The sequence below is a fragment of the Ambystoma mexicanum genome, chromosome 10 (assembly GCF_040938575.1).
Source record: "Ambystoma mexicanum isolate Mex_15411 chromosome 10, UKY_AmexF1_1, whole genome shotgun sequence".
NCBI lineage: Eukaryota > Metazoa > Chordata > Amphibia > Caudata > Ambystomatidae > Ambystoma > Ambystoma mexicanum.
The window spans coordinates 1,607,614,982-1,607,642,577 of record NC_090932.1 but is presented as its reverse complement, the minus strand read 5'-3'; the positions used below and the strand labels follow the sequence as shown (position 1 = coordinate 1,607,642,577).

Below are 27,596 nucleotides of genomic sequence, written 5' to 3'. Positions count from 1 at the left end.
TTAAAAATAAATCAAGTACAGAGGTAGATTTATTACATAAGGAACTGGCAATCCAGAGACCCAGATTGATAACAGTAGAGTTAGCAGTGCAAAGGGGATGGATAAGATTAGCATTATTCCGACGAGAGGAGCCTAGCAAGTTGAGCTGAGAATGCACAGGTGGCAGGGTCCCAAGATGAGAGTGAAAAACAGATACTGTAGGAAGGAGGAATAATTGACCAAGTACAAAGGCGACACATGAAATAACCAGCAAACGAGGGTGCTGGGTGTGCTGGGATTAAGAGTCAGAGGAGCCACCGGAAGCTGCATTGGTTACAAGCAGTGGACGGGTACGTCGCAAGATGGAAACGTTAGTGATGTGCCACGGATAGCGAGGTCAGACTTTTCCTGACTTTGCCCAGGCCATATGTTATGAGGCAGGCAGAGCCGGATGAGTCAGAGGCTGGAGGAGTGGTCCGAGCGTTGCCTAGCAATGGTATGGAGACCATCTTCTAACATTGCATCAAAATACATTTCTGAGGCATGGTAAGTGCTAAAAAATAGTTAGAGATTCAATGTCTGACATATCCCAATTCGATTCACAGGACCAGTAGACTAGTGTAGCCAAGTATCAAACATGCCATATTTTTCTTAGGTCGACGTGGTCTTTTCTTATTATTTTTGTGAGACTCTTGTTAAATTATATTAAACGAGTTGGTAGTGGTAGTAGTAGTTTGTCATTTAAATTGAGGCCATACTAATGGGATAATGGCCCTAACGTGCTTTTGGGTGAACTGCCTCAAGGACCGGAGTCCATGTATGTAGCAGAAAATTGGACTGAGTAGAATGTGGGTGCACATTAGGCCGAGATGGGGTTAAGTGGTCTGGCCATGCACCATTAAGCAAACAAAGATGGTCAGGCATGTGGATGGATGGTTGGGGAAGTTAGGAGATTTAGAGAGTGCATGAGATTAGCTATGTGACCAGCTTGACCGAAAAGGGTTATAGGTCGCAGATGGATTCTAGTGCTGGAGTATTCATTGTGTCCAGATGGACTGAGTTTTGCTATAGGTCGTAGCTGCAGTCTGATGACTGTTGTGCTTTGGCATGGGGTATGGATGCGTGCGAGTTGGTTGATGTGCCGGAGGAAGGTGTCCACCTAGTGGTGTTAGTAAAGAATTGAGCGAGACATCAAGGCACATATTCAAAGGCACACTTTAGATATTATAAATAAAAATACATTAGGCCATATGTACAACAAAGTTGGGTCAACCCCTTGGGACTACAATCTACTTTAAATTACTTTAGCATAGACCCATACATGGAATATAAGCTTTTAAGTAGGTAGAAAGAACATCACACATTGGAGTAAGGCCTTGTATCTTTCAGGCACAATCTACTAAACTTCAGAAGTCCAGCCCTAGTCTACCCCAAGTCTCGCACTAACGACACATTTCAATTTAGGATTAGTAATTACTGCCAATGATCCTGAATTAATTTTTGGAGACCCTGGTCTTATATAATCATGTTGTTTTCCACATTTCCATTTTGTTTGAGCCATTTGATAGTTCCCTTTCTTGTTCTTATTTTTCTTTTCCGAATGAATCCCGCTGTTTCATTCCTAACAGAATTATCCGGATCAGATAAACAGCCGTTGGTATTCGAGCAAGACAACAGTTGCCTCATCAATAGCCAATAGCCATGATGTCAATAGGAGAACGAGTGGTCAGCACAGATCAAATTCCTCCAAATCTTCATCTTGAGACACAGATGACACTATTTTCCAACACCAAATGAGCCATTTTGCCTAACATCAAGCTCTGGTCCTTTTGAGATTTAACAATCAATGCAGAGGGAAAGGTCCTAGTTCATGACTGGACTCCGATCGACTAATACATATGGAGTCTTGCAACATGCCCGACGGTTCTGAGGCAATCTTTTCCACGTTCAGAGATTTTGAAATATCAAATCCTATAAAAGTCAATCTGGGATCAGGTTCTGATGCAATAACATCCCACTGATGTTTCTCGCTGAAGGCTATAGCAAAGATTTAAGAAGGAATTTATAGGAATTGGGAATGAGGTTGCAGAGCTGTTAACTTGCGGTAGCACCATATCTCATTGGTCCCAACGGTCTCTGTAATAGAAATAGGTGCTCGGTTGCATAACGGTGGAAATAATTCAGTAATCTCCAGTAATCTTCCGTGGAGCGGGTTCTAGCACTGGCGTTATTAGGTTCAAGAATGGTCAGAGACATAAGCCAATGAGGCACAAGTCATTCCTGGTTGTCTTTTTTACGTTGGCTGATCATCATCCCAAGTCACATGTTATAAACTTTCCTCTTTCCAGGTATGTTGTAGATTCCACAGACGTATTTAGATGATACAATATAGGCAGCTATATACAAAAATTTTGAAGTAATCGCCAACCACAGACCGCTGATAGCACTTATTGGCACTTGCTTTCATGCACTGTTCCACACTCCAGCGGATGATTAAGGAGATGGGGCAATGCAAGTTCAGCATGCCGTCCAAAACAAAAAACCAGGGAAACAAAGCAGCATACAGCCCACTGCACAGCCGACAGCACCTGCTTTTGCAAATACAATGATTTATTGGGCCTTTCAAATATACACGAATATTATAAGAGATATATACATTCACCCCTACGAGAAGAAATCATTTGATTCAGTAACCAGTGAAACATATCCAAGTACCCAGATGTATAATTATTAGTAGACACTTGAGAATAAACATAAGTTTCCCACAGCTGCTACCCCAACAGGATTTGGGGGCTTGTATCCAGTCACCACTTCCACAGTTATTTTCCAGGTAGGTTTTTATAAGCGATTGGAGATGCCAGTGGTTAGGATTAGAAGAGTCAAAAAGTTAGATAAGGTTTAGGCAGGTAAAGTCTCACAATACCAGATGCTAGTATAGGCCTAGGAAGGGATCCTTAACCAGGCCGTCACGGTCCAAAGCCAGGAAAGAGTGATTTAGGGACAAGACTTTACAGCCATGTAACCATATGGAGGGGAAGGAGGTTGGCGACAAAGAGGTAGGTTAACTTACCAACCCGGCCTCTGATTTCTCCAGAGACCACTTCTGTGGTCCGGAATCCACTGGGAACACAGTCTTCTGTGCTTGGTCCCATCGACGGAGGGCATGGGTGCAGAGGTCACTTTCAAATTTAGGATTTAGTTTTGACACCTTCCAGCAGAACACCCAAATTAAGAAAATATGAAGACTTCTGCAGAGCAGATTACCTTGCGACACCTCCAGGGAGTGATTAGTTGCAATTTCCCCTTATAAAAGGTTGTAAACTGTGGCTTGCACGACAAGGCATACGCTCACTGACCCTGTGTGCAGATTTCATGGCCGTTAAAAAGATAGTTTTCAATGTCAGTAACCTTACTGGACAAGAATGAAGTGGCTCCAACAGAGCACACATGAGGAATTCACACCAGATTTTAATCCCAAACGGGAACCACAAAAGGGACCGGAGGGAAGACATTTGCAAGCCCTTCCAATAACAATTACAAATGGCATTTTAGAGTAAGATTATATGCTCAGAAGTGCGCTTACAAATAGATTGCGCCGCCAAGTATCCCTTACAGTACCAACCTGCAGCTCCTGATTGAATAGATCCAGTAGGAATGATAACACCATAGGTGTGTCGCATAGAAAAGGATCCACATTCTTTTCTCTGCACCAGCTGCAGAACTTGTTACAACTGCAGCAATAGAGATTTTGTTGCTGGCTTTCTGCCCAAAAACAAAATCCCCAACATGTCTTTCGGGAGGGCCCAATCCTTTCATCTCAACCTCTCAGAGACCAGGCGTGAAGTTTGAGAGTCTTGACCTCTGGATGGAGAAGGTCCTCTCTTTGCATTCGACAAATTGGAGGTCAGATGGACATTTCCAGAAGGTCCAGGCACTACGCCCTCCTGGTCCAATCTGGAGCAATTAGGATCATGAATTTACCACGCTTTACCAACCTCCTGATCACATGAGGAATAACAGGGCCTGGAGGAAACTCATACAGGAGTGGAAACTCCCAGTCCACTACGAACACGTCCCCTAGAACACCTTGGAGGAAATTCCCTGGAGAAGAATAGATTGCACTTCCTGTTGACACTGGGCGCAAACAGATCTACTTGAGGGGTTCCTCAAAGAGTGGAGATCTTTTGAAGGAGTTCCAGACCTAGTTCCCGCTCATGGCAGACTGCTCTGCCCGCTCAGAGTGTCTGCCGACATGTTCTCTCCTTCTAGATCAGTGGTCTTCAAACTTTTTTGGCCATGGCCCCCTCTCAGCCCCCCAGTAAAATTTGGGCAGGTCAGGACCCCCCAGAAATGCCAAATGGACAATATATATTGCGCGCCGTCACCTGCTCCATCACAGTCGCTGGGCTCCCTCATCCCACTCCTACCCAGTCCCTGGACTCTCCCCACCCCATCACACACCCTGGGCTCTCCCCACTCTGTTCCCACCACTATCCCATGTTTCCCGCACATTGTGCTCCCACCATAGCACCTGGGTTCCCCCCATCCCATTCCCAAAACAGTCTGAGGCCAGTGGCGGCTGATGATTTTTTTAAGTGGAGGGGCATAACTATTTCCCCCAAAAATGCTATAGCGACCGAGCATAGTGAGGGAGCCCGAACCAATAAAGGGGGCTTCAGGGGTTGGGGGTGGGGGAGGGGATTTCCCCCTATGAATTTTTCTTAAATAATGGGTGAAAATGTTGCATTTTAGAGCATACTTTTAACAAGAAATATGGGTAAATAGCCAAACAGTTTGCAATTGGTGCTGGGGGCCCCAGGGGGCAGGCATGACATTATTTACTGGACATCTATGATAGATGTCCAGTAAAAAGATACCATCCCTGTCCCCTGGGCCCCACTGGGCCTAACACAATCAACATGATTATGTGTGTATGCAAGTCGCTGCACATTCATACAGCAATCACTATCATTCACACGAGGATCCATCACCATACACATGTTTAAATAAAAACAATGAACATAAACGTACCTTCTGCATTGGCCTGCGTGTGGGTGCTGAAACACCCTGCTCCAGGCTGCTCTGTCCGCATGTGCGAGGAGGCGCAGGAGCTCCCCCTCGGACATACAGACATGCAGTGCCCCAGCCACCATTTCCAATGAGTTATGCAATGCTGGCGAAGCAAAACACCCCAGCACTTGCATGGCTCAGTGAGCATGTGCGGCTGGGGAACTAAACTGAACTGTCAAAGGGAAACAGTGTTTTCCTTTGACAGTTCAGCCAGCCCAGGAGCACTCCATCAGCTGGAAAAAGCAGCTGAGGGAGTGCTCACTGTTTAACTGGGCTGGCTCCTTAGCTCCTCCATAATGGGTGGGGGGCCACTGGGTGGGCGCCCCCACGCCATTATGGATGAGCCGGAATGCCTGTACCAAAAATGTAAAATGCTAGTGTGGGCCAGTCAAAATGGGCCACCCTTTTGGCCAATGTGGACCAGTTTGATAAGTTACTTAACTATGCAGTTAATAATTTTGACCATTGTTGCTGAATATATCACAATTTACTTACATTTTAACACAAAGCACCCACTTGGGTACTATTGATACAGTGGGCCTCATTACAACCCTGGCGGTAGCTGTGCTGGTAAAACCGGCACGGCTGCCGCCGGAGTTGCATGCGGGTCCGGCACCCGCGAATGGGCAATTACTGGGTCATGCCGAGTTAGGCAGACCTGATGATTGCCTTTTCGTGGGTGCCAGTAGATCCCCATTCCCATTGAGCCCCGTAGGGAATGGGGAGCTCGGATGCACCGGCACCGTTAATAACGGTGCCGGTGCATCCGACGAGCTGTGCTCGCGGGTGCCACACGGCCTGCCAGGTCAGACCTGGCAGGCTGTCAGGCACCCGTGAGCACAACCCTTACAATGGCAGTACGGTAGCAACCGTGCCTGTAGCTTACCGGCACCGTTGTTACTTACCTCCATAGTTGTAATGAGGCCCAGTCAGTTACTAAAGGAATGAATATCCATGTACAACCGCGGGCCACTTTTTCATTGTTGCCTGAAACAGTTTCATGCTTCAGTGTGAGTCACCCCTGCCCATTTCTTCCAATCTAAAAAATAAATAAAGATTATTATTATTTTTTTTAAATATTTCATGCTGAGCTCTCAGGGCCCCCCAGGGATGCACCCGCGGACCCCTGGGGGATCACGCCCCACAGTTTGAATACCGCTGTTCTAGATGAACTGGCGATAGGGAGATTCCTTTTTGGAGTGCCCAGAACCAGATCTGCATTGTATCTCTGCACAGTGGTAGTGACCCTCCACCTCCTCTCTTGTTGATGTAGTACATGGCCACTGTGTTGTACGTCATTATCAGGAAATTCTTTTCCACTACAGCAGGCAGAATAGTAAAGTTACTCACCGTAGTGACATTTCTCTGTCCTGTGGGACGGGACCGGAGCACTTTGTAAAAAGCATCAACATTTTTCAAAAATGTGTCCTTTCTCTCTTTTTACGCAGGGTACCACACGTGCCCGTAACCCTGCCCTCCTTAGCTCTGCCCAGCGCATAGACCATCAGTCCTCATCTATCGCCAGGTTTATGACCTTTAAGCAATAACAGAGGAAACCTTTTAGATGGGACGGCGGGCATATGGAGGAAAGGGGACTATGTACTAAGAGGAAGGTAGTCACTACGGTGAGTAACTTTATTTTTATACTCTTACGTCCCATCCCCTTTCCGCCATACTTGGAAGATTCCCAAGCCCTCCTCAAAGGATTTACGGGTGGATGGAAAACTCCTTACTGGTTACAGGTTCCTAAGCACAGCTTGACCGAACTGAGCATCACCCCTGGAGCTCAGGTCCAGACAGTAATGCTTACAAAAAGCCGATGGGGAGGCCCACGTAGCCGCTTTCGCGATGGTCTCCCAGGGAACATTTTTGAAAGGCAACGGCAGCCGCCTTGCCCCGCACAAGATGAGCATGAATTTCCTTTGGGGCCCGAAGACCCTGACTGGTATACGCCTGAGAAATACAGGCAGCGATCCATCAGAAGATGGTCGCTGTCGAGGCCGGCTTTCCTTGCGGATTTCCGAAGGTCACAAAAAGCTTTGAAGAGTTCCTAAGCTCAGATGTTCTGTCCAGATAGAACTCGAGGGCTCATCTAACGTCCAGGCAGTGCAGAATGCTTTCGGCCCCAGAGGCCGGGTCTGGGAAGAAGACAGGTAATGAAATTGACCGATTCAAATGAAAATCAGAGACCACCTTCGGAAGAAAGGCGGATTCGTCCGCAGGACAACCTTATCCTTATGAAAAGTAAGGAATGGATGCTCCACCGACAAGGCCTGAAGTCACTTACACGCCTTGCCGAAGTCACAGCAATCAAAAAGGACACTTTCCACGAAAAGTACTTAAAATCGACAGTAGCCATGGGCTCATGAGGCTTATGACCCAAGGCCGCAAGGACCATATTCAAATCCCACCTTGGATGCAGGTTGCGAACAGGAGGATAAACATGCATCAGGCCCGCAACGTGTCTTTTAATGACTGGATTAGACCGTGAAAATGAGCACTTGTCAGTGGACAAATAAGCAGCAACTGCCGATAAGCAAGTCCCGCAGGACAAGACATGGATGCCAGACTCTGCCAGATGTGAAACAAAGGACAGGACCATGTCGATAGCAGCCTCCCCGGGGTCCAGCTGCTTAGCCAAACACCAGTGGCAGAAACAAAGCCATTAACTTCTATACTGAGATCTTGTAGAGGGCTTCCTGGCTGCCTGAATGATGCGCAAGTTATCTGCGGACAAATTGAAGAGATCTAAAGATCTGAACTCGGACACCAAGCTGAACGATTGTGGGGAGGGGAGCCACAGCTGCTGGTCGCTCTGGTGAAGCAGTTCGGGGACCAGCGGAAGCTTGAACGGCAGGCACACTGATAGATGTTGAAGCTTCGAAAACCAAAACCTGGCCGGCCTTGTTATGTTATGTTATTGTGCTTATACCGCGCCAAAGCCCGTAGGCATCCAGGCGCCGAGAGAGCTGAGTACAGAGAACAGAGACTCCGCAGGGGATTACTCTAATAGTAGAGATGCGTTTTCAGTTGCTTACGAAACATCTGTTGTCTTGCGCAAGGATATGGGCAATGCATTCCATGCCTTAGCTCCCTGGGTGTAAAAGGCCCTTCCAGAGCCTCGAGAGCGTTTAACTCGGTGCTGAACCAAAAGATGGCCTTCAGCTGACCTGAGGTTTCTCTTGGGCTGGTAGATGCCAATGACATCCTTGAGGTAAGCAGGAGCACTGCCAAAGATGCATTTATGGCAAATAGTTAACAATTTAAAATTAATTCTGCGTTCCACAGGAAGCCAATGCAATTTTTTTCTAGCTGCAGTGGTAGGTTCTGAGTGCTTCATTTGAAAAATAATGCGAATAGCTTTATTTTGAATTTTTTGTAGCTCTTGGGTTTCTGCTTTACTTGCACCACCCAAGAGTGCATTGCAGTAATCAATACGAGGCAAGATAACGGCTCTCACAAGCTTGATGCGGTTGTCGATCGAAACTAGAGGCGCAACTTGCCTAAGCACTCTGAGGTGGTAATTTGTGCTGACAGTAATGGCTGCAACATGTGCTTCACAGTCTACACTGCTGTCCATGTATGTACCCAAGGTTTTTACCTTCTGCACAGTGTTGATGAAGTTACCATCTATCGTGAACCCAGTATATTCCTGCCCCAGCTTGAGTTGAGCCTGGCGTGGGCCAAAGATCATGAGCTCAGTTTTTGTAGCGTTCAGAGATAACCAGTTGGTGGACATCCACTGCTTGATCAGTTGATAAACTGCGTTTACTGCACATTGATCTTTGTCATAAACGCCAGTGATGTTAAGAACCAGCTGGAAATCATCTGCATAGTTACAGAAAAAGGTCTGGAAGAGGTCTAATTCGTAGCACAGAGGAAAGATGTAGATGTTAAACAACAATGGGGAATGACATGCTCCCTGGGGCACCCCACATGTTATGGTTTGAGACCCAGAGGAACTGTCTCCCCAATGCACCTGTGACCGACGGCCTTCCAGGAATGCTCTCAACCAAGTTAAGGCATTGTCGGAGAGACCTCCAACAGTTCGCATTCTGTCGAGGAGGATTTTGTGATCTAGCAGGTCGAAAGCTGCCGATAAGTCCAACAACATCAGCAGCCCCGGCTTGCTATCTTCTTGTCTAGAGAGCATATATGTCTGCAGGTCCAGAAGCGCGCTTTCTGTGCCATGATGGCTTCTGAACCCTGACTGTTTAGCATGCAAGATGGCAGCTGTCTGGACATGGGCCTGTAGCTGAATGTTTTTCTTAAAACTTATTGACAAGATAGCAACCAGAGTGTTGGTGATGGGCCTAAGGTTTGCCGCATCGGTGGGATCAAGACCTGCTTTTTTTAGCAGTGGTGAGACTGCTACGTTTTTTATTGATTGGAGGATCACACTTGTACGGAAGGAAGCGTTTGCAAATCTGCAGAGAAAGGGTGCAAAGAGTTCCTTGTGTTCCAAGATGAATTTAGATGGAAGTAATTCACCCGGACAGTTAGTAGGGCGCATAGATTTAAGGAGATCCAAAATATCAGCAGCAGTGGATTCTCGGAAGGTGAAACCTGAAACAGAAACTGGTTGAATATCTCCACTTGATATAGAACCTGACTGAGTTTGGGGCAATTGTATGCAAGTATGGTGCATCTCGGCAGGGATTGGGGTAGGCATTTGTGCAGACGACAGGGCTTCAGATTTAATTTTATCTTGGGCTTTTAATAGTTTAGCTGCAAAGGCCTTCTGTACCCGTTCGCAGTCATCGTTTGTCGGTTTTATAGGGAGGCAACAGGCAGATGGTTTCTCCCAGGATCTATAAAGGCGGAAATGTTCCTTCGTCTCGTCACCAGCTGAACTGATTTGATTGTTGTAGAAGGTTTTTTTGGCCTCAATGATTTCTACTTTGTACTGTTTCTCCTTTTGTTTCCAATCTAACAGATTAATAGTAGACCTATCTTTATGCCAGGATGTTCTGCCTGGCCTTAAGGGGCTATGAACAGCCGGGAGCAATTCACTGTGTTCCTTAGCTTGCAAAGCGCCGGATGGATCAGAGGACGAGGCGGAAAAGCATAGGCCTTCAAGTTGTGCCATGGAATTTCAAGAGCATCCCCCAGTGAGGAGGCTCCAAGCTCGTTTCTGGAGGCATACAGGGGAAGCTTCCTGTTTGTAGATGTCGCAAAGAGGTCCACTTCTGGAGTGCCCCAACAACAAAAATATCAGAGGATCTCCGTGTTCAGTTCCCACTCGTAGCTGACAATTGCTCGTCGGCTGAGGGCATCTCCAGTGACATTCAGCTGGCCCGGGATGTGTACTGCTACCAGCCAGATACCATGCTGAATAGCCCATTCCCAGATCTGAATGGCAAGATCCACAAGAGGAGGAGACCTGGTACCCCCCTGCTTGTTGATATAGAACATGGACACCGCATTGAGCGTGCGGACCCGGATCACCTTGTTGACAATGTCTGGATTGATCGCTTTCAGTGCCAGGAATATCGCCAGGAGCTCCAGATAATTTATATGAAGCTGTCTGTCATGTGGCGACCAAAGATCTGAAACCTGAAGATGATCCAGCGTCACACCCCAACCCAGAAGAGAGGAATCCGTTGTGACAGTCAATAGTCACGACGGAACCACCAGTCTGGAACCACCAGGCCGACATGCTCTCCGACTGCATAAACACCTGACACGTTGGGCACAGATCCGCCTTTCTGTCCCCATTCAGGTACACTCTGCAACCGATCGTGTTCCAACGAAAACCCAGGAAAATCAAGTCCTGAGAGACCGTCATCAGGATTTCCGCCATTTCACCGTCAGCCCAAGGTGGAACAGGAGCTGGAGGAGAGACTGAAAGTTGCTTGAGGCTTCAGTGGACAAGGACTGCGCAGCAGCCAATCGTCCAAATACGGATACACATGGATACCCCGTAGCCGAAGATAAGCTGCGATGACCATCATCTTCGTAAATACATGCAGTGCCGAGCTGAGACCAAACGGGTGTACACGAAACTGGAAATGCTCCTCCCCCATGGAAAACCGTAGGTATTTCAGATGCGGGCTACAAATGAGGATATGCATATAAGCATCCTGAAGGTCCACCACGCTGAGCCATCGCCCTTCTGTAGAGAGGACTTTATCTGACCGGGGATGATCATCTTGAATTTCTCTTGGGGGAGAGAAAGGTTGAATTGGGAAAGGTCTAGGATGGTGCGCAGGCCAGCCTGGTTGGGTTTGGGCACTGTGAACAGACTGGCGTAGAAGCGCCCCTCTTGCTCCACCAGGAGAACGGGTTCCACCGCCTTGAGATCCAGAAGCTTCTGGACTGCGGCTCTGAGGGAGGGTGACCCCGACTGCTAGAAGGGAGGATTGATGGGTGGGGTAGAGGGAAGGGGCAAGCAGAAGCCCGACTGAGCTACTGACGAGACCCACCGTTCCTCAGTGATGATCTGTCTCGCCTCCCAGTGACACGCAATGCGCCCTCCCACTGGGGTCTCGTGCGAGTGCCGAAAACCCTCATTTAGCGGGCTTCTCAGAGGCGAGACCCCCAGGTCCCAAGGAGGAGGCAGAGGACCGAGAGAAAAACCGGCCTCGCTGCTGACGCCGACGGGAGTTTCCTGCTGGAGGATCAACTCTGTGTCTTTCGATCTAAAAACCTCAGAAATCCAGAGGAAGACCGAGGCTGCAAAGGCGTGGTCTGAGCCCTCTTTTACCAGAATGGACAAAGATTTGGCTGTTTTAGTCAGCTCTACATCCGTTGACGAATGGAACAGTTCTTTGCCGTCAAAAGACAGGCCCAGAACTTTATCCTGAACCTCCTTGGAAAACTTTGTGGCATGAAACCAAGCCTGATGAGGTGTCCATGCCAAGCATGAGGGCCCCGAGCCGAGGTGTTGACCTGTGGCGCTGCAGCCTCAAGCATATCCTGCGCCAGGGTTCTGGCATCTGACAAGCCAACCTATAAATCGTCCAGTTTGTCCGCAGGAATGAACTCCTCAAACTCCGACAGACCTTTCCACATTTTCATATTTGCCCAGCTAAAATGAGCTTTGCGTTCCCCTGGCGCAACTGCAGGGCCGAATAAGCAAAGATCTTCCTCTCCAAAGAGTCAAGCAGCTTGTCTTCTTTGGCCAGAACCTGAGCTGCTGCTGTAGAAGACGCTGAAGCCAGTCTGGATTGTAGCATGGCGGCCGCCACTACTGTGGAGGAAGGAAGCGGGCAAGGCGCTAAGGCTACTTCCTCCGAAGTATGAAGCCTATAACGAGTGTCAATCTTTTTGTTAACATGCAGTCCAGAGTGTGGCTTATCCCAGACTTTGCGGACCTCGGCCAAAACGTCCTTCTAGAAGAACAAGCCGGTGCGCTCCTGAGGAGACAAGATGAACGCCCCCGAAAGCACCCCTTCTTGCGGAGGGGGTGCCTCAGGTACTGGAACATCCAGAAGAGTCATGCCCAGTACCCGTTCATGGAACGCCCTAACAGAGCGGGGCTGGTCATCGCCATCCTGATCCCCTTGTGTGTCATCCAACGCGTCCTGATCATCCTGCGTCACATCTGGTTCCGCCGAAGACTTGTCTGGTACAAGGGCGGCAGAGGCGGAAGGGCTGGAGGTGGGCCAACTGGTAGAGGTGGGACCGCTGGTAGAGGTGGGACAGCTGCCGGAACAACCGGTGCTGTGACAGGAACCGTCGGTACAGAATTCAGCCCTGGACGGCAGATTTCCTTAAAAAGACCTCTGAAATATGCTTCATGGGGTCGGAGTGCATTAGCTTGTGAAATTTTCCAAAGGAGGCATCCTCTGCCGAAGGCTTAGACACTGTGGCAGGCGGAGGCCTCTCATGAGAGGAATAGCTGCAGGGCCACAAGGGAGAGGACTGCCAAGAGGGGCCCTCAACAGCCGGGGTGACAGATCAATGGCGCAGAGGCCGCAGGGAGCGAGAGAGTGCTGTAATGGCATCTGCGCGTTCCAAACTGGACGAGACGGTGCACAAGGAAAACGCTCTTCACCTGAAAAAATGCTCCCAGCACCCAACGTCGATGGTGTAGGTGTAAGGGAAGAGTCCAAAACGGCTGTCGCAGTTCTCGCGGGAACGGGCGCCATTTTGTCAATGCCCGAGGAGAACTGCGTCACATGTGTGAGTGAAGCAGGGGTCTCCACAGACCGGTCACGGGTCTTGACTTTAGCCTTGACACAAGGAACCTCGGCAGAGCTGGTACTGTGTGGCCTAGGATGTTTCTGAGACATACTAATAGCCAAATTAGCCTCTGAAAGAGGAACCTCGGCCACGCCGGTAACAGAGGAATTACGGTCAGCGACCTCACTGTGCCCCCTCAACAGAACCGGTATCCCCGCTAGAGCGGGACCGATGAGGAACCCACCTCACCGACAAGACCTTAACAGGCCTCTCAGTTCGGCTTGTCACCTTAGCCTCTGATAGAGGAACCTCGGACCAGAGTCAGGTAACAGCTCCCTCATGAGGGGCCTCGAACCTTGGTTCAGTACAGAAAACCTCAATAGAGGCCTCGGGGCACACCCCGGTGTCTGTATGGGAAGCTCCAGACAAGGAGACCTCGAAGCAAGCTCCAGTACCCACCACCTCAAAACTGGGCCGTTGAATATCCCCCACAGGAGGGGCCTCAGATTATAATCCGGTGTGAGCAGGCCCCTTACGGAGGCCCTCAGAGAAAACTTCGGTACTTTTCTTAGGCCTGGAAGGCACTTCAGGGGAAACCCTGGTAATAGAGCTTTTAAAGCCCCTCCCGGACCGGGAAGAACCCGGGAAGGAGCCCCCCCCCCAGTCGGGGTGCACTAAAACAAAAAGAACTTACCAGGCGTCTCTTCTTCTCGTCGATGAAACTCTGATAATGTGGAGGAGGAACGCGCTGAAACACCTCCCACTGCTCCAGTGCCCGGACCGAAAGGGAATCGCAGTAGAAGCATGAGTCCCACCGGTGGTCCGGATCCAAACACTCTAAACAAAGATGATGGGGATCTGTCGTAGCAAAAGCGTTGTTCACAGGAACAACAATTAGGAAAATCTAATCAAAACGGCATAGACTGTCTACCACGCGACCGCTAAGCTGGAGCAGGACAGAAGGACACTGGAAGGAAAAAAATCTTCCGAAGATGCAAGACTCTAGGGCTCTCAGCGGCTTTTCAGACGGGCTCAAGTGCGTGCAGGTTTTAGCCTTCTTAGACTATCGGTCTAGATGGATCCAACACGGTTGTGACTTCATATTTTCCTACAAAGGGGCCAGGGCGCCTTATCGAAGATCTTTAACATTTGAAGCCCGAAAGCCTCCCATTCAGCTTTCAAAGCAGACTTACCTGGGCAGGCTACCCTGGAGTTAGAAGATGAAGAAGATGACCTAGGACACGGTTTCTTCGATCTTTCTCGAGAAAATGTTGGCGGGAACCGCTTAAAGAACGATAACGTTTCTGACCCCTTGATTCGTCAGATTGTCTTTTCGAACGAGTCATGGAAGGAGATTTCTGAGGGGGCCTGCTTGCAGCAAGCTTCCCCTTTCATTCTTTTGAATGTTTTTCCCATCATGGACTGACAGGACACGCAGACAGCCGTCTTGTGGTTGGTTCCCAGGCACCACAAACAAATACGGCGAGGGTCGGTAACTGACATTTTGACCCAGTCAACAACTTTTTTTAAACCCGGTCTTCAGGGGGCAACAATCTTTTTAAACAATCGTATTTTCGATAGAAACAACCTCCCTGTATCCGAAGCATAGCTTTAGCGTAAAAACGAAACTCAAGTAACTTGTGCAGTGCGTCCTATACATACCATTGAAGTCAGCCTCGAGAGGGGACCGAGGCCTTCAAGGGCCCCTCTACTGCAAAAAAGATTCTGAAGCAGCCGACACTGGAAGGAATCACAAGATGATGAATTAGTGAGGACACATTCCATTCGAAACCCACACCTAGGGGGTGGAGCATACTACAGAGGAACCACAGTGCTGTGGAGCAAGGAGATGAGTCGGAAGACTGATGTCAGAAGATAGAGCAGTGTGGCATAGTGACAGGTCCTCGTCTAACAGCCAGTGATGAGCCCAGAGGCATATGGTCGCTGACTTTTGAGGAGTCTGGCCTTGGTGGACATGTCCATACCCATTCCTTCAGAGTACAGGATTGTGTTGGGAAAGGTACCCGTGGGGACATCCTCTGAGAATACTCTAGCGCAGCGACTCCTTTTCTGGACAAAGAATAGTATTTCAAAGAACCGACGGGTAAACACGACCTCTTGCAGTGCTTTTTGCGCTTTCGGACCAGAGACAGTTCTTTTGTTCAACAAGCAACACCTGCCTTTCTTGAACGGTCCAGTCTATCACCCTTCTCTTATGGAGGAACGTGTAAAGCTTTGCCGGCCACTCTCAAAGTGCCCTGGGGGTGAATAGATTGGCACAACTAGAAGTCTTGAAGAATTTGATCACAATTTCCTGAGGAAGTGGTACCTGCACAGGGAGGCCCTTCTGTTAGGTCGCAAGCTTGGTTCAACCCTTGTAGATGAAGCAAGCCGCTTTGGACTTTGATCTTCTCCTCCCATTTTCAATGGAGTTGCAAGCACCATACCTTGAGGAACTCCTGAACCGGCCTCCTTCATACTCTGCAGTCTGGGATGCAGGATGACAGGCGCTCCAAACAGTGACATGTAGGTTCTGATATACACTGCTGGCTAACCTGCAGACTATAGAAAGGATGGTTTGTATCCTTCAGATGGTTTCAAAATGGTGTAAAAAAGCGCTTGAAGGAACACCAAATTCTGCACTCGCTGTAACTGCGATTTGTCGTAGTTTATTGAGAACCCCAGCGAGGTACCCATTGCCACCAATTGTCCTCTTTCAATGTTGCTCATCACAACAAGTCATTGGTCTATTTCCATTTCTTGATCGAGAATAGTAATCCAGGTTTAAGTGGTGCCTATGACTATCATAGGCAACGGTGCTACAACCAAAGATATCTAAGCCACTAGATGGATCTAAACTCCTGGCCCTGCAAAGCTGAGCGAACTAAAAGAGAAGAGTTTTTAACTTTCTCCTGAAGGTCATCAGGTCACTCGTACTCCCTATATCATTTGGGAGCAGGTTTCAGAGCCACCAAGTGATGGTACAAGAGCGACCAAAACCTCTGGAAAGGCAGACACAGTCAACAATCACTGTAGCGGGAAACCACTTTTAAGGGCTTAGATGATGAGCACCATCTGAGGTGCTTCTTGATGTTAATGGGGGCCCGACCGTGTAGGGCTTTATAGCCTGTAGTCAAGAGCTTAAACTTAATTCAGGATTTTACCGGGAGCCAGTGGAGTTTTAAGACTGTAGTTACGTGATCTTGCCTAAGGGAGCCCGTCAAGATACGAGCACCCGTTTTCAGGATCATTTGAAGTTTCTGTAGCGCAAATTTCGTAACACCTGCATATAAGGCATTGCAATAGTCTAGATGGACATTGACTATAGCACATGCAATGGTGGCAGAATGCTTTTCTGAAAGGAAAGGGCATATCTGTCTCGTCATCAACTGAAAGTGGGAAGAACGGATGACTATTTATATGAGAAATAGATGAAAGGTAAGAGTCCATTAGCACTCAAATATGGACCGACAATGTCTGCACCGCCTGAGGTGAGCAGACATTGGAACCAGAGGCTACTGTCTAAAATGCAGCCCCTTGACAGGATATTGCTTTCTGTTCACCACAAACCAAAGTTGTTTCCTGTGGGCTTTGTGGGTTGGTATGTGGAAATAATCATCATGTAGGTCATGTGGTGACAGTCTGCTGCAGGGAGGCGATCATTTCTAAGAGAACATTTTGAATTTCTATTTCTTTATGAACCTTTAGATTTCTTTGGTCCATTATGGACCTCTGCTTGCGGTCTTTACCAGGGAAGTGCCTGAAATAAACCCCTTTGTATTTTGTATTGGTCTGCTCTTGGCATTCTTTCTTTAGCAGGGTTGCTACACCTCATGCTGAAGCCGCTTTCCTTAGCATGGATCGCATTTGGGTGGTGCAATGTTTTGGGCCTTTTACTTGAACTCTGGGGAATACTCTTTCACAAACGCCAACACCCATTTCTCCAAACTTAACCAAGCCCACTGTATGTAGAATGCCACTATACGGCTTGACTGCACACACCCCTCTGCCAGGGCACTGTGTGAGAGGGGCTGCAAGTCTAACTTAATTCTTTGGTGGACGACCAATTGACTGGGCGAATTTCTGCACCTTGTGGTTGTGAGGTAACCCCCATTGTGAAAACCTTGGGAATTGGTAGGACTGATGGTTCTGTTTTTTTACTGAATTGTTTGATAGATTCTTTTTGCCGCAAGATGTGGGGGTAGACCCTCTTCTTCCGACCCCCCACACCAAACAGCACCTGTCCCCTGCATTTTTGTAGCAACATTTTGGTAAATTGTGATAAAACAAAAAAGGAGGTGAAAATTATTCGGTAAAAAGACTGCACATAAGGACTGGTGGTGATACGTTCGCCCCACCCGTTTTTGTCACGGAGGAGCATTTTCCAGTCGTGCCTTGAAAAGGGAGATCGAGCCTTGGGATCTTTACAGCACAGGAAAACCTACCAGTGACCGTCACATTTTATTGACTTTAGGGCCTTGTTTATCTTTTCCACAAATAATTTTTCCCAGTCAGAAATTTGAACAGCACTGATCCTGTTCTGTGTAACACCACCCCACTGGACATGTGTCTATGCAATATTTACAGCAGTAGATATGAGTATGTCAAGTCCTTCTCTGCATTTGTCCTCCAGCAGGTGGTTCAATAAATTATAAGTTACTCACCGTAGTAACTAACGTACTCTTAGTCCTAGTCCCCTTTCCTTTCCTCCACACTGCATGGGTGTCCCTTCCAAGGGACGGGAGATGGAACCTTTTTCGCCCAAAAAAAACAACCTTCCCCTTTAAATTTAGAGGTGCGCGGGGGTGCGGCCCTGGGAGCATGCGCTGCCATGACTTCGCCCTCCAGCTCCACACCTCCGTCCCCATAGACGCGTCGACAATAGATTAACATTGCCTAATGACACCAGTTTTATTAGGGGGTAGGTTGGTGGGACGTATGGAGGAAAGGGGACTAAGGACGTTAGTCACTATGGTGAGTAACTTATAATTACTCTTACGTCCCGTCCCCTTTCCACCATACTGCATGGCCGATTACAACGGAGTGTAGCTGCAGGGTGGAGAGGAGACCATCCTTAAGCAAACTGGTTTCTAAGAACCGCCTGTCCGAAAGCTTTGTTTGATCTAGAACCGGCATCCAAACAGTAGTGCTTGTAGAAAGCCGAAGGGGTGGCCTATGTGGTCGCCCTGCTTATGACTTCTCATGGGACATATCACTGGAAAGAGAGGGCCATTGACCTGGCTCTTACCGCGTGGGCATGCATGTTGGCCGGCAGTGGCTTGTGCTGTCCCTCCTAAGCTTCTTTGATGGCCGAGACCATCCAACTGGCTATGGAGGCCTTTTAGGGAGAATTCTCTGTAAAAGCTAAATTCCCAAACCTAGTGAGTCCCCCAGCAGCTTTGCTGGATTTTTTTGGGGTTTATTTTTTATCCTGCTAAGAGTGAGACTCTTTCTCCCACTCTTAGACATGATTTGAGGTGTTATTTTGACTTTGTATGTGTTCTATGGGCTATGGGGTCCTTTCCCCTATAGGGTTTCATGTGTCTTTGATATGTGGGTTACACAGCACCCTCCGTGCAGTAACCCAGGGGTGTCATAGCGACCCCCAAACATAGACTCCATACCCTGGGACGGACTACTGTCTCCCAGGGCATGTAAAGTCACCATTGGCATTACTAGTCTTAAAGTCTTAAATTGTGAACAGAACCAGTACAAACCATCATATTGTGGACGTAGTGGTCGGGGCAATTCGATTGCCCGGGGGTCTGTTGTTCGAGGGGGCACTGTCCAGTCCCCCCGACCGAGTTTTGGCTGGTGGCAGTGAATACTACTTTTTATATTCGACCGCGAATATATTCCTATGGGATTTTCCCATTGTTCGAGGCTACCACTTGGATTTTCCCATTGTTCGAGGCTACCACTTTTTAAAATAGCCTCGAACATACCGCCGGTTTATTAAATTAATATAAATTCACCGGTTGGTATTTTTTGCCGAAACTTGGTCCCAAAATGGCGTTTGTGTTCGCTTCTGTGACTCCAACCCAAGTCGAGCCCTTTGTTCCACTTTTTGGCGGGCTTCTCCACAGAAGCCTCCAAAAGTGGTGCCACTCTGTCTGGGTACCACAGGGGGTGTGGGAGGGGGTTTAGGCACCCTGGACTGAGTTGCCTCGGCAACTCGAGTCGCACTCTTGTGTGATTGGCCCAAGTGGTGAGCCGCCCGGCTCACCACTTAGCATGTTTGAGTGACAGCTAGGCTGAATGAATGGGGGTTTTCTGCATAAAAGCAGGGCTTTGGGGACTGGAACTTCAGAAGTCGCCACAGGACCTAAAGAATCTGAGGAGGGAGCAGCCGACCTGCAACGACGACACCACCGGTGGAGCCCTGCTGAACAAGTCTCACCACTTTTCCCGACGACAGAGGAGATCTCCAGCCCAGAGAGTCTTCTTACTTTGACTGGTGGGGATCACCAGTTTGCCCATCTTTTGCCTTCCTGGACCATCTCGTGGCCGCCTTGCCTGTGCCAAGCACCCCGGCAACCAGAATACCCCGGTTTACCACTGCCGCGAAGAAAAGGGTAGTACCTTGTAACCGGGAAACTCTGTGGCTGGTTTCTTCCCTGGCAGTGCAACGACCTTCATCTTTCCTCTACGTCGAGGCCTCCTCTTCCTCTGGACAAAACACCGACTTGCACCCGCTGCCAGGAACAACTGCCCCCGCTGGAGCGTTCTTCCCATTTTCAGGTACTGTGTCCCGCCTGGCTTCCCTTGCGACAGATCGTTCGGGGTGACTCCTCGACTTTCTAACCTGGGTTAGCCTGGGGCCTGTTTTTCCTGACTTGATCTCAATCTTTTGTGAACTATTTACAAAGACTCTTTGGGCATAACCCCACTGTGTGATCCTGGACACATTTCGCTTGCTCTCTCCAAGAGAGGGCCTGGCATTTCAACTTCCTTGCTCTCCAGTAGACTTTGCCTAACCTGCCTCACTGTGGTTCTTTGAAAAGTATTGAAATTTGTGTGCTTTCACAACTTTGCCTTTTCCCTCCCTTTTTCTATAACTTAGAGTGCCATCTTATGTTAAGCGCTCACCTCTGTCTGAAAATAAGTGGTGTTTCTCATTAAGACTTGTCTAATAAGTAATTAGGGTAGTATATATATATATATATATATATATATATATATATATATATATATATATATATATATATATATAGTAGTGACTGTGTGTTGAATTTACTTACCTCTTTTTGTGCTAGTGTAATTTACAAGTGTGTCTTTAAATAAATAATTATATACTTTTGACACCAAAGCTCTGGTCAGTGTTTGCTTGTGCTACTGTATCTCTGTACCTATTGTGTATCCTCTATATACTGCCTAACACATCTTGAGAGAAGTCTGACTGCTCAGCCACAACTACCAGGTAAACCTGGGTGGTACAGACTGCTACCAATTGGGTTAACTGCCAATCACCTGTAGTCCTAAATCTTTTGCAGTGGTCCCTAAGGGAACTGCACAGGTTTCTGCCTAACAAGGCCTTAGAGGCCGATACCCCGGTTTTGATCCGCCAAAGTTGACAAAAAGCCTGTCCGACTTGCAGAAGCCCTTGGTCCTGTCCAATTAGAATTTCAGGGCACGCCTGACATCAAGACAGTGCAGAACTCTGTGCCTCGTCTTTGGGCTCAGCAAAAAACGTAGATAGCACTATTTCTTCATTCAGATGGAATGCGGAAGGCACGTTGGGCAAAAATGCTGTGTGTGTCCGCAGGACTACTTATCCTTGTGAAACATAGTATATGGCTCTGAGGTGACCAGCGCCTGGATTTCTGTGATTCTGCGAGCTGAGGTGAGGCCCACTAGCAAGGCCGTCTTAATGGTGACCAGCCTGATGTCCGCCGACGCCATTGATTCAAATGGTTTGTGCGCCAGGGCACCCAGAACTATGTTGAGGTCCCACACAGGGTGTGGCCTCTTGATGGGCGGGTAGAACCTGACGAGTCCAGTCAAATGTTTCCTGACAATCGGGTTAGAAGAGGAAAAAGTCTCCTCTTCAGAGTTTCTGTAAGCCCCAATGGCTGCCAAGTAAGTGCGGCAAGTGTCTACCTGCACACCTGAATAGGCGAGGTGCGCGGATAAGGAGAGCACGTCGTCCAAGGTACATGCAAGGGGGTTGATACCCCAAGAGTCTGCCCAGTGGCAGAACCTGGTCCACTTGCTCTTATACTGGGCCCTGGTAGACTTGCTCCTGGCGCTCTGTAGGCTCTCTAGGTTAGCCTGGCAAAGGCTGAGGTGACCTATCGCGACCTGCTCCAGAACCACGCTGTGAGGTCGAGCTTCTGTGGTGCGGGGTGGATGACCCTGCTCCCCTGCTGCGCCAGAAGATGTGCTGAGCCAGTCGGGAGGCGGATGGGCTGCCTCACCGAGAGGCTGAACAGCTCTGAGAACCATGGCCTGACCGGCCACCGCAGTGCTATTGGAATGATGCTAAGGTGGCGAGATTAATTGATCTTGCATATCACCCTGTGTATCAGTGGTGTGGGCGGTAAGGAGTATGCCGTCATTCCGTACCACTGGATCCGGAATGCATCGCCCAAGGAGCCCCAACCTTGCCAGGAAGTGAACAGTTGGCACTTCCTGTTGTCCCAGGAGGCAAAGAAGTCCACCTGGAGGTGTCCCCATTTGTAGAAGATTTCCTGCAGTACTCTGTCGTTAAACTGCCACTCGTACTTGTCGGCACCTGCTCCAGGTGGACAGCTGTGAGGTAGATGTGGCAATCCTGCTCCTGCCATTTCCAGGTGCCATGGACGCAGTGACTGACCAGAGTGGCCCCCCCTCCCCCAAACCCTCGAGAGAAGAGTCTGTGGTGATGGTGACCTGCGGGGTAGGTTGCCGGAAGGGCTTGCCCAGCCGCAGGTTGCTTTCCCTGACCACCATGTGAGCTCTGAGTGAAGTGATGGAGGAACGTTGATCATCTCCAACTGAGAGCCTCGCTCCTGGTTCCAAGAGGCTGCCAAGTGCAGCTGTATCCTCCTCATCCAGAGTCTTGTGTGGGGGACTGCTGCCATGAGACCCAGTAGGTGTTGGTACCACCAGGCTGAGGTCACTTCTCTGCTGAGGAAGTGTGCAGTGGCCAGCTTGAGGGCTATGATCTTGTCCGGCGAAGGGAAAACTCTCTGAGCACGTGTCCCAAATGAAACCCAAGAAGGTCAGTCTCTGAGTGGGCTGCAGTTCAGACTTCTTGAGGTTGAGTGAAAAGCCCAGCGCATGCAGTGTGTTCATAAGAGCGTGAAAGGTATGGTGCACTGCTTCTGGAGATGTTGCCCTGACAAGCAAGTTGTCGAGGTATGGGTAGATGTGGTGGCCCTGCGACCTGAGGAGGGCAGCCACTGTGTTCATCAGCCTGGTAAAGACCGTGGGGGCCGAGTTGAGGCCAAAAGAAAGCACCTTGTATTGGAAATGGTAGTCCATGATTCTGAACCGTAGAAAATAACGATGAGGCTTTCAGATCAGGACGTGTAGGTACGCATCCATCAGATCCACGGAGCACATCCAGTCTCCCTTGCACAATGTCTCTATCAAAGCTGGTGTAACCATCTTGAATTTTTCTAGATGGTAGGGAGAGGTTGAGGGTGGAGAGGTTGAGGGTGGAAAGGTCCAGCACAACTCTCAGGCCCGCCTGGTTCTTTTCTGAATGGCGAAAATCCTGGAGTAAAAGCCCAAGCCTCCCTGGGAGGCTGGGACTTCCTCCACTGCCTGGCTCTGAACGAGCGAGCGACCGGATCTCTGCCAAAAGAGTTGCTGTTCCAACCTTTGGAGGGGAGGAGGGAGGAGAGACTGGGATAGGGATGCGGTACCCCGTGGAGACTACAGAGAGGATCCAGGGGTCCACAAAATTCTGGTGCCAGAAATGTGCATGGAGAGCAAGCCTGCCCCCCACTGGAGACACGTGGACCCGGAGGGGCGTGTCATGCATTCTTTCCCTTTGAGTCTGCTGCGGAGGTGGGGGACTGGAAAAAGCCGTTACCTGTTACTCTCCCCCCCACACGCCCCTTTTTGTTGTTTGCACAGATGCTGAGTTAGCGAACGGTCAGGCTGCCTGGACCTCTGCTCTTGAAAGCCGCGGAACCCTTCGTATTTACGACCCTTGTCCGAGCGCTGCTGTGACTGGGTATACATTTTGGGCGTGGTCTTTGTCAAGATGGATAAAGACTTGGCCGTTTGTGAGCTGTTTTTCTTTTTGTCCAGCTCCGCGTCCGTTGTAGAGTGGAAGAGGTCACCCCCTTTGAACGGAAGATTTAAGATGCGATCCTGGACCTCCGGGTTGAATTTCGTAGCACGGAGCCAGGCTGTTCCTCTCCTGCCCTAAAAACTCTTCACTGGCTCACGTTGCTGCAGGGCTCAAATTCAAATCCCTCTGCATCATCCACAAAGCTGTATGGGGCCAGGGACCACGCTACCTGCAACTTCTCTTACTAAATACTCTCCCTATAGACCCCTACGTTCCTCTGGCACAAACACTGTGTGTAAAGGGTTTCACTAGACAGGGGGCCAGAGGCCGATCTCTTTCTTCAGCTGGCTCCCTCTTATGGAACAGTCGCCCCCTTCCTCTTCATTTTGAACACGACTGCCTCAAATTCTGGAAACTCCTCAAGACATTCTTCTTCACTTCCTCCTTCCCTTCTCTGATAATCTCACAGTCACTGATTGGTGACCAGGGCCTTTATGTATCCTATGGGGGCCTGGCCTTCCACAGCCAATCGCCCCAGTCTCTGCCTTCCTCGCAGCACTTGCCTCAGCACCCACCGGCCTTCGTCCTGTAGGCTTGCACTCATCTACCTAATACAGCTCCTGGCAGCATAGCACTTGCATACTATGCACTTCTCCTGCTCACCCACAAGTACGGTCCTTCCAGCACCTACCCCCTCTCCCACTTCCCCTTTTATACCTGTACTTGCACGTTCTGAATACTCACAAGGCATAGTAGGTACGTCTATCCTTCACTGTATTATTGTTTCAATCCCATGTTCCCTCCCTGTTGCCCTGTCAGCGCTTTGAAAGAGAATTAACTTGCTATATAAGTGCTTAACAAATGCACAATAAATAAATGGGCTAAACAGTTAGGCATTTCAGTGCATTCTCTAGCACTTTAAACTTTCTCCCTGCACGCTTTCAGAGGAGGCTTTAATTAAACCGTATTCCTCACACATAGTCCAGAATTGCAATTGACATAACTGATTTTCTCAGGTGGTAGAAAAAGAAAACATTCCTTTTTATTGAGCCAAGGATTGAGTCCAGAGATACCACACGCTCTTAGGCCATTATGAGGAACGCCCTTGTGAAGAGTACCTTGGCAAAAATTCTGAAGAGTCCCATAGGGGTTGAGTCTTTCTCCCAGTCAGTGTTCCTTGAGGAAGTTAATGAGATATCGGTTGTGAGGATCATGATCTGTCTTTTGAGACTGCGCCCCCTCTTCTTGGTCTATCGGCTGTGGCGGATGATGCTCTGGAATCTTAGTTTTCTCTCCAAGGTACGCCATTGGGAGCCTGCCATGCTGATGGTTATTGGTTTTAGAAGGGGAGTGGGGGCATGGTGTTTGAAGGATGCTTCACTTGAGGAGACACTGGAGCCATTGGACGAGTGCTCAGAATCTGTGTGGCTGTTGGCGACTTGTGGCAATGAGATGAGCACACGCATAGTGAGCATTTGTGACTGAGCCAATGGTTGCTGCTGAGGGCCCTGCAGGGGATGGACCCCTTCCGAGTTTGACATTATCCTGAATTGGATAGCAAGGGTTTGGAGAGGAGAGCAGGTGGAGGATTCCCATCTGCATGATGTGTAGTGCAGTGAGAATCTGAACAGTGCCTCAGGAGAATGGGCGAAGCACACGACATCCCACTGGTAGAAAGAAAGCACTCTAAAATAAAAGGGAAGGGTCTTCAGTACCTAGATCCAATATTGGAGAAAAGGCCTTGCTCGCTGTGGTCCCATAAGGGTTTTTTAATCATGATGTACTTTGGAGTAGCAGCAACACAAAGCAATGTAGACAGAAGGAAATACCTGTTCAAACCAGCTTCTGTGGGGGTTATGGCATCTCAAGATTCCTGGCAAAAAGACCAAATGTGTCCCAATCATTATTAGGGTATTTATAGAGAGTGAACTTAGCTTTGGGAAGCAATGCAGCACTTTACAATCATAGGGTGAGGAACATGATAAGGGAAGGAACGCAACAAGGGAGTTTGGATATAACAGGGGAGGGCAGGCAATTTGTCAGCAATGACTCTACAAGCAACCAGGGGAGGATCACCCAGTCTCGGGTAGAGTGGAACATGTATGAACCTAGGCGTTTAGGAGGAACCATTTCTTGAAGCGGAGGGTCTTGAGATCCTTCTGGCATTGTAGAAGTGAGCCTGATGTGGACAGGGAGGAGGTTCCAGAGTCGCTAGGCATAGATTGAGAAGGCCTGCAGGTTATACATCACTACTTTCAAACCAATACCTAGTATTGATTTAAGTCATAAAATGCAAGATTCCTTAAAATTAGGAAGTGGAGAAGAATACTTGCTCCAGAGACAATGAAACTACAGCGGATTACAAACGTATACATTTCCAATACCATGTAAATCCATCCATCACTAAAGAAAAGCGTTCCAAAGTATATACCTGTACACAAGGTTAATCAGTATCCTGGTTGAAATCGAGCAGTTTCTTCAAAAATGAGCTCCTTCAGCCTCTCTTTGGGTAAATCATCTAACTCCATTGCAAAGGTGAATGGTGCTTCAGCTACAGGCTGCACAAAAGAACACATTGTTTCAAACTCTTCCATCTGTACACAGATTATATGCACATGTAACCATTTACAAGAATGAACAGATTAAACCTGATTCATGTTCCGATGGGTTACAAAAGGAAAATGTTTATGGTTAAGGGTTATTCCGTATTGGCATCTAACACTAATTCAAACAGACTGATTAATAAATGAAAACATCAGGCGAGGACTGCGTAAACAGTTACTCACTGTAGTGACCACTGTACACCCAGTTTAGGCGAGTCGCGGGTTGCAGTTCTTTAATGTTTTTGACTTCAACTCCCATGATCCCTCACCATGACAACGCAGGGTATGGCTGATGGGATTATAAATCCAAAGCTTTGGGGAGCCAAAGGATGCAGTACACCCCGCACCCCTGTAATAGTCCATAGTTCTTTCCTTCATACAAAAGGGATTTCGCTTTAGCATGGATGGTATCACTAAAATCTGTGCAGCAGAATCTAAACATCCAGCGTTTCCATATTTAGGAATGCAAGGGTGTCTGCCCCTTTACTCATGATCTTCTTGGCTACCTACTGCCATTCCCACTCAAAACAGGTATTACTAATAATGAATAAATCGGACTAGGAGTACATGAATCACTAAGACTAGTAACATTTTACATACTATCCTTTATTCCATACTCATGGGAGACTAAGTTACAAAGGATGGACCAACAAAATATTGACGAAACACCCAGTGTGACCCTAGCCAAAGCAATGTGGTTGTAAAGGACTTTCTGACCAAATGTGTGAATAGGAGAGTGTCCCAACGGTGTGCTAGGAACTGGAAGACTGGCTTCACCTCTAAATAAGAGGAATACTCTTACAAAGTGACAGGGGTGAATAATAGCAGAGCTGAACACCACAGCAGGAATTGGGAAATTGGTTGCCTCGACAAGAGACTCCAATTTATAACCAGAGCCTTGAAGCCAGGAAAAGGAGGGGACATAACCAGAATCATCCATTTGCACAGTAGTGGCAATGCAGGATTCATTTTAGCGATATATACAGATCCTTGAAAAATGACTTAGTCCAAAATGGATCAGATTTTCATGAAATAAAAGCCTGTTCTCTTAAAGATTGATTTTTCTTCATTTAATGGATTGACACAAAACAGTAATTTAAAACTATGGTTAACAGGCAGACTATGTTAGAAACAATGATATAAGGCTGGTTCAGTGGATGGTTCACCCGGCTACAAACATCTCTTGTTAGAATATGTCAGTGTTGTATGTTGATAACCTTGGGTGCATAGGGGTTTCCAGCGTGGACCTATTCATTTGAATATAACATACAATAAGAAAATTGTAAGTACTTTAACAGTGCTGGCCACTCCACCAAAACCACAGACGTGGGGTCCACCCTAGCATGCGAGACAAGAGAACAGTGCAAAACACATGTGGCATAGACCATGCACTAGCCTGGTTAATCTCCTCTAGAGAAGAGGTTCTGCAACTTTTGGATCTCCAGATGTTTGGCCTACACATCCCATCAGCCCTAGCCAGCATAGTGAATGGGAAGGGATCAAGAGAGTTGTAGTGCAAAACATCTGGAAATCCACAGGTTGCAGACCCGTGCTCTTGAGGGACTATCTTAGAAAAGGGCCCTAAAAACAGA

At 48.3% G+C, this 27,596-nt stretch overlaps 1 protein-coding gene across 1 annotated transcript in view; it reads right to left on the bottom strand.

Moving 5' to 3' along the window:
* MAPK1 (mitogen-activated protein kinase 1) overlaps nt 1-27,596 on the bottom strand; it is an 806,732-nt gene that overhangs the window by 46,978 nt on the left and 732,158 nt on the right. The window contains exon 8 of the mRNA XM_069619984.1: nt 25,833-25,959. Within this exon, the coding sequence (XP_069476085.1) occupies nt 25,849-25,959 (111 nt within the window). The 3' untranslated portion in view covers nt 25,833-25,848. The remainder of the gene's footprint in view (nt 1-25,832; nt 25,960-27,596) is intronic.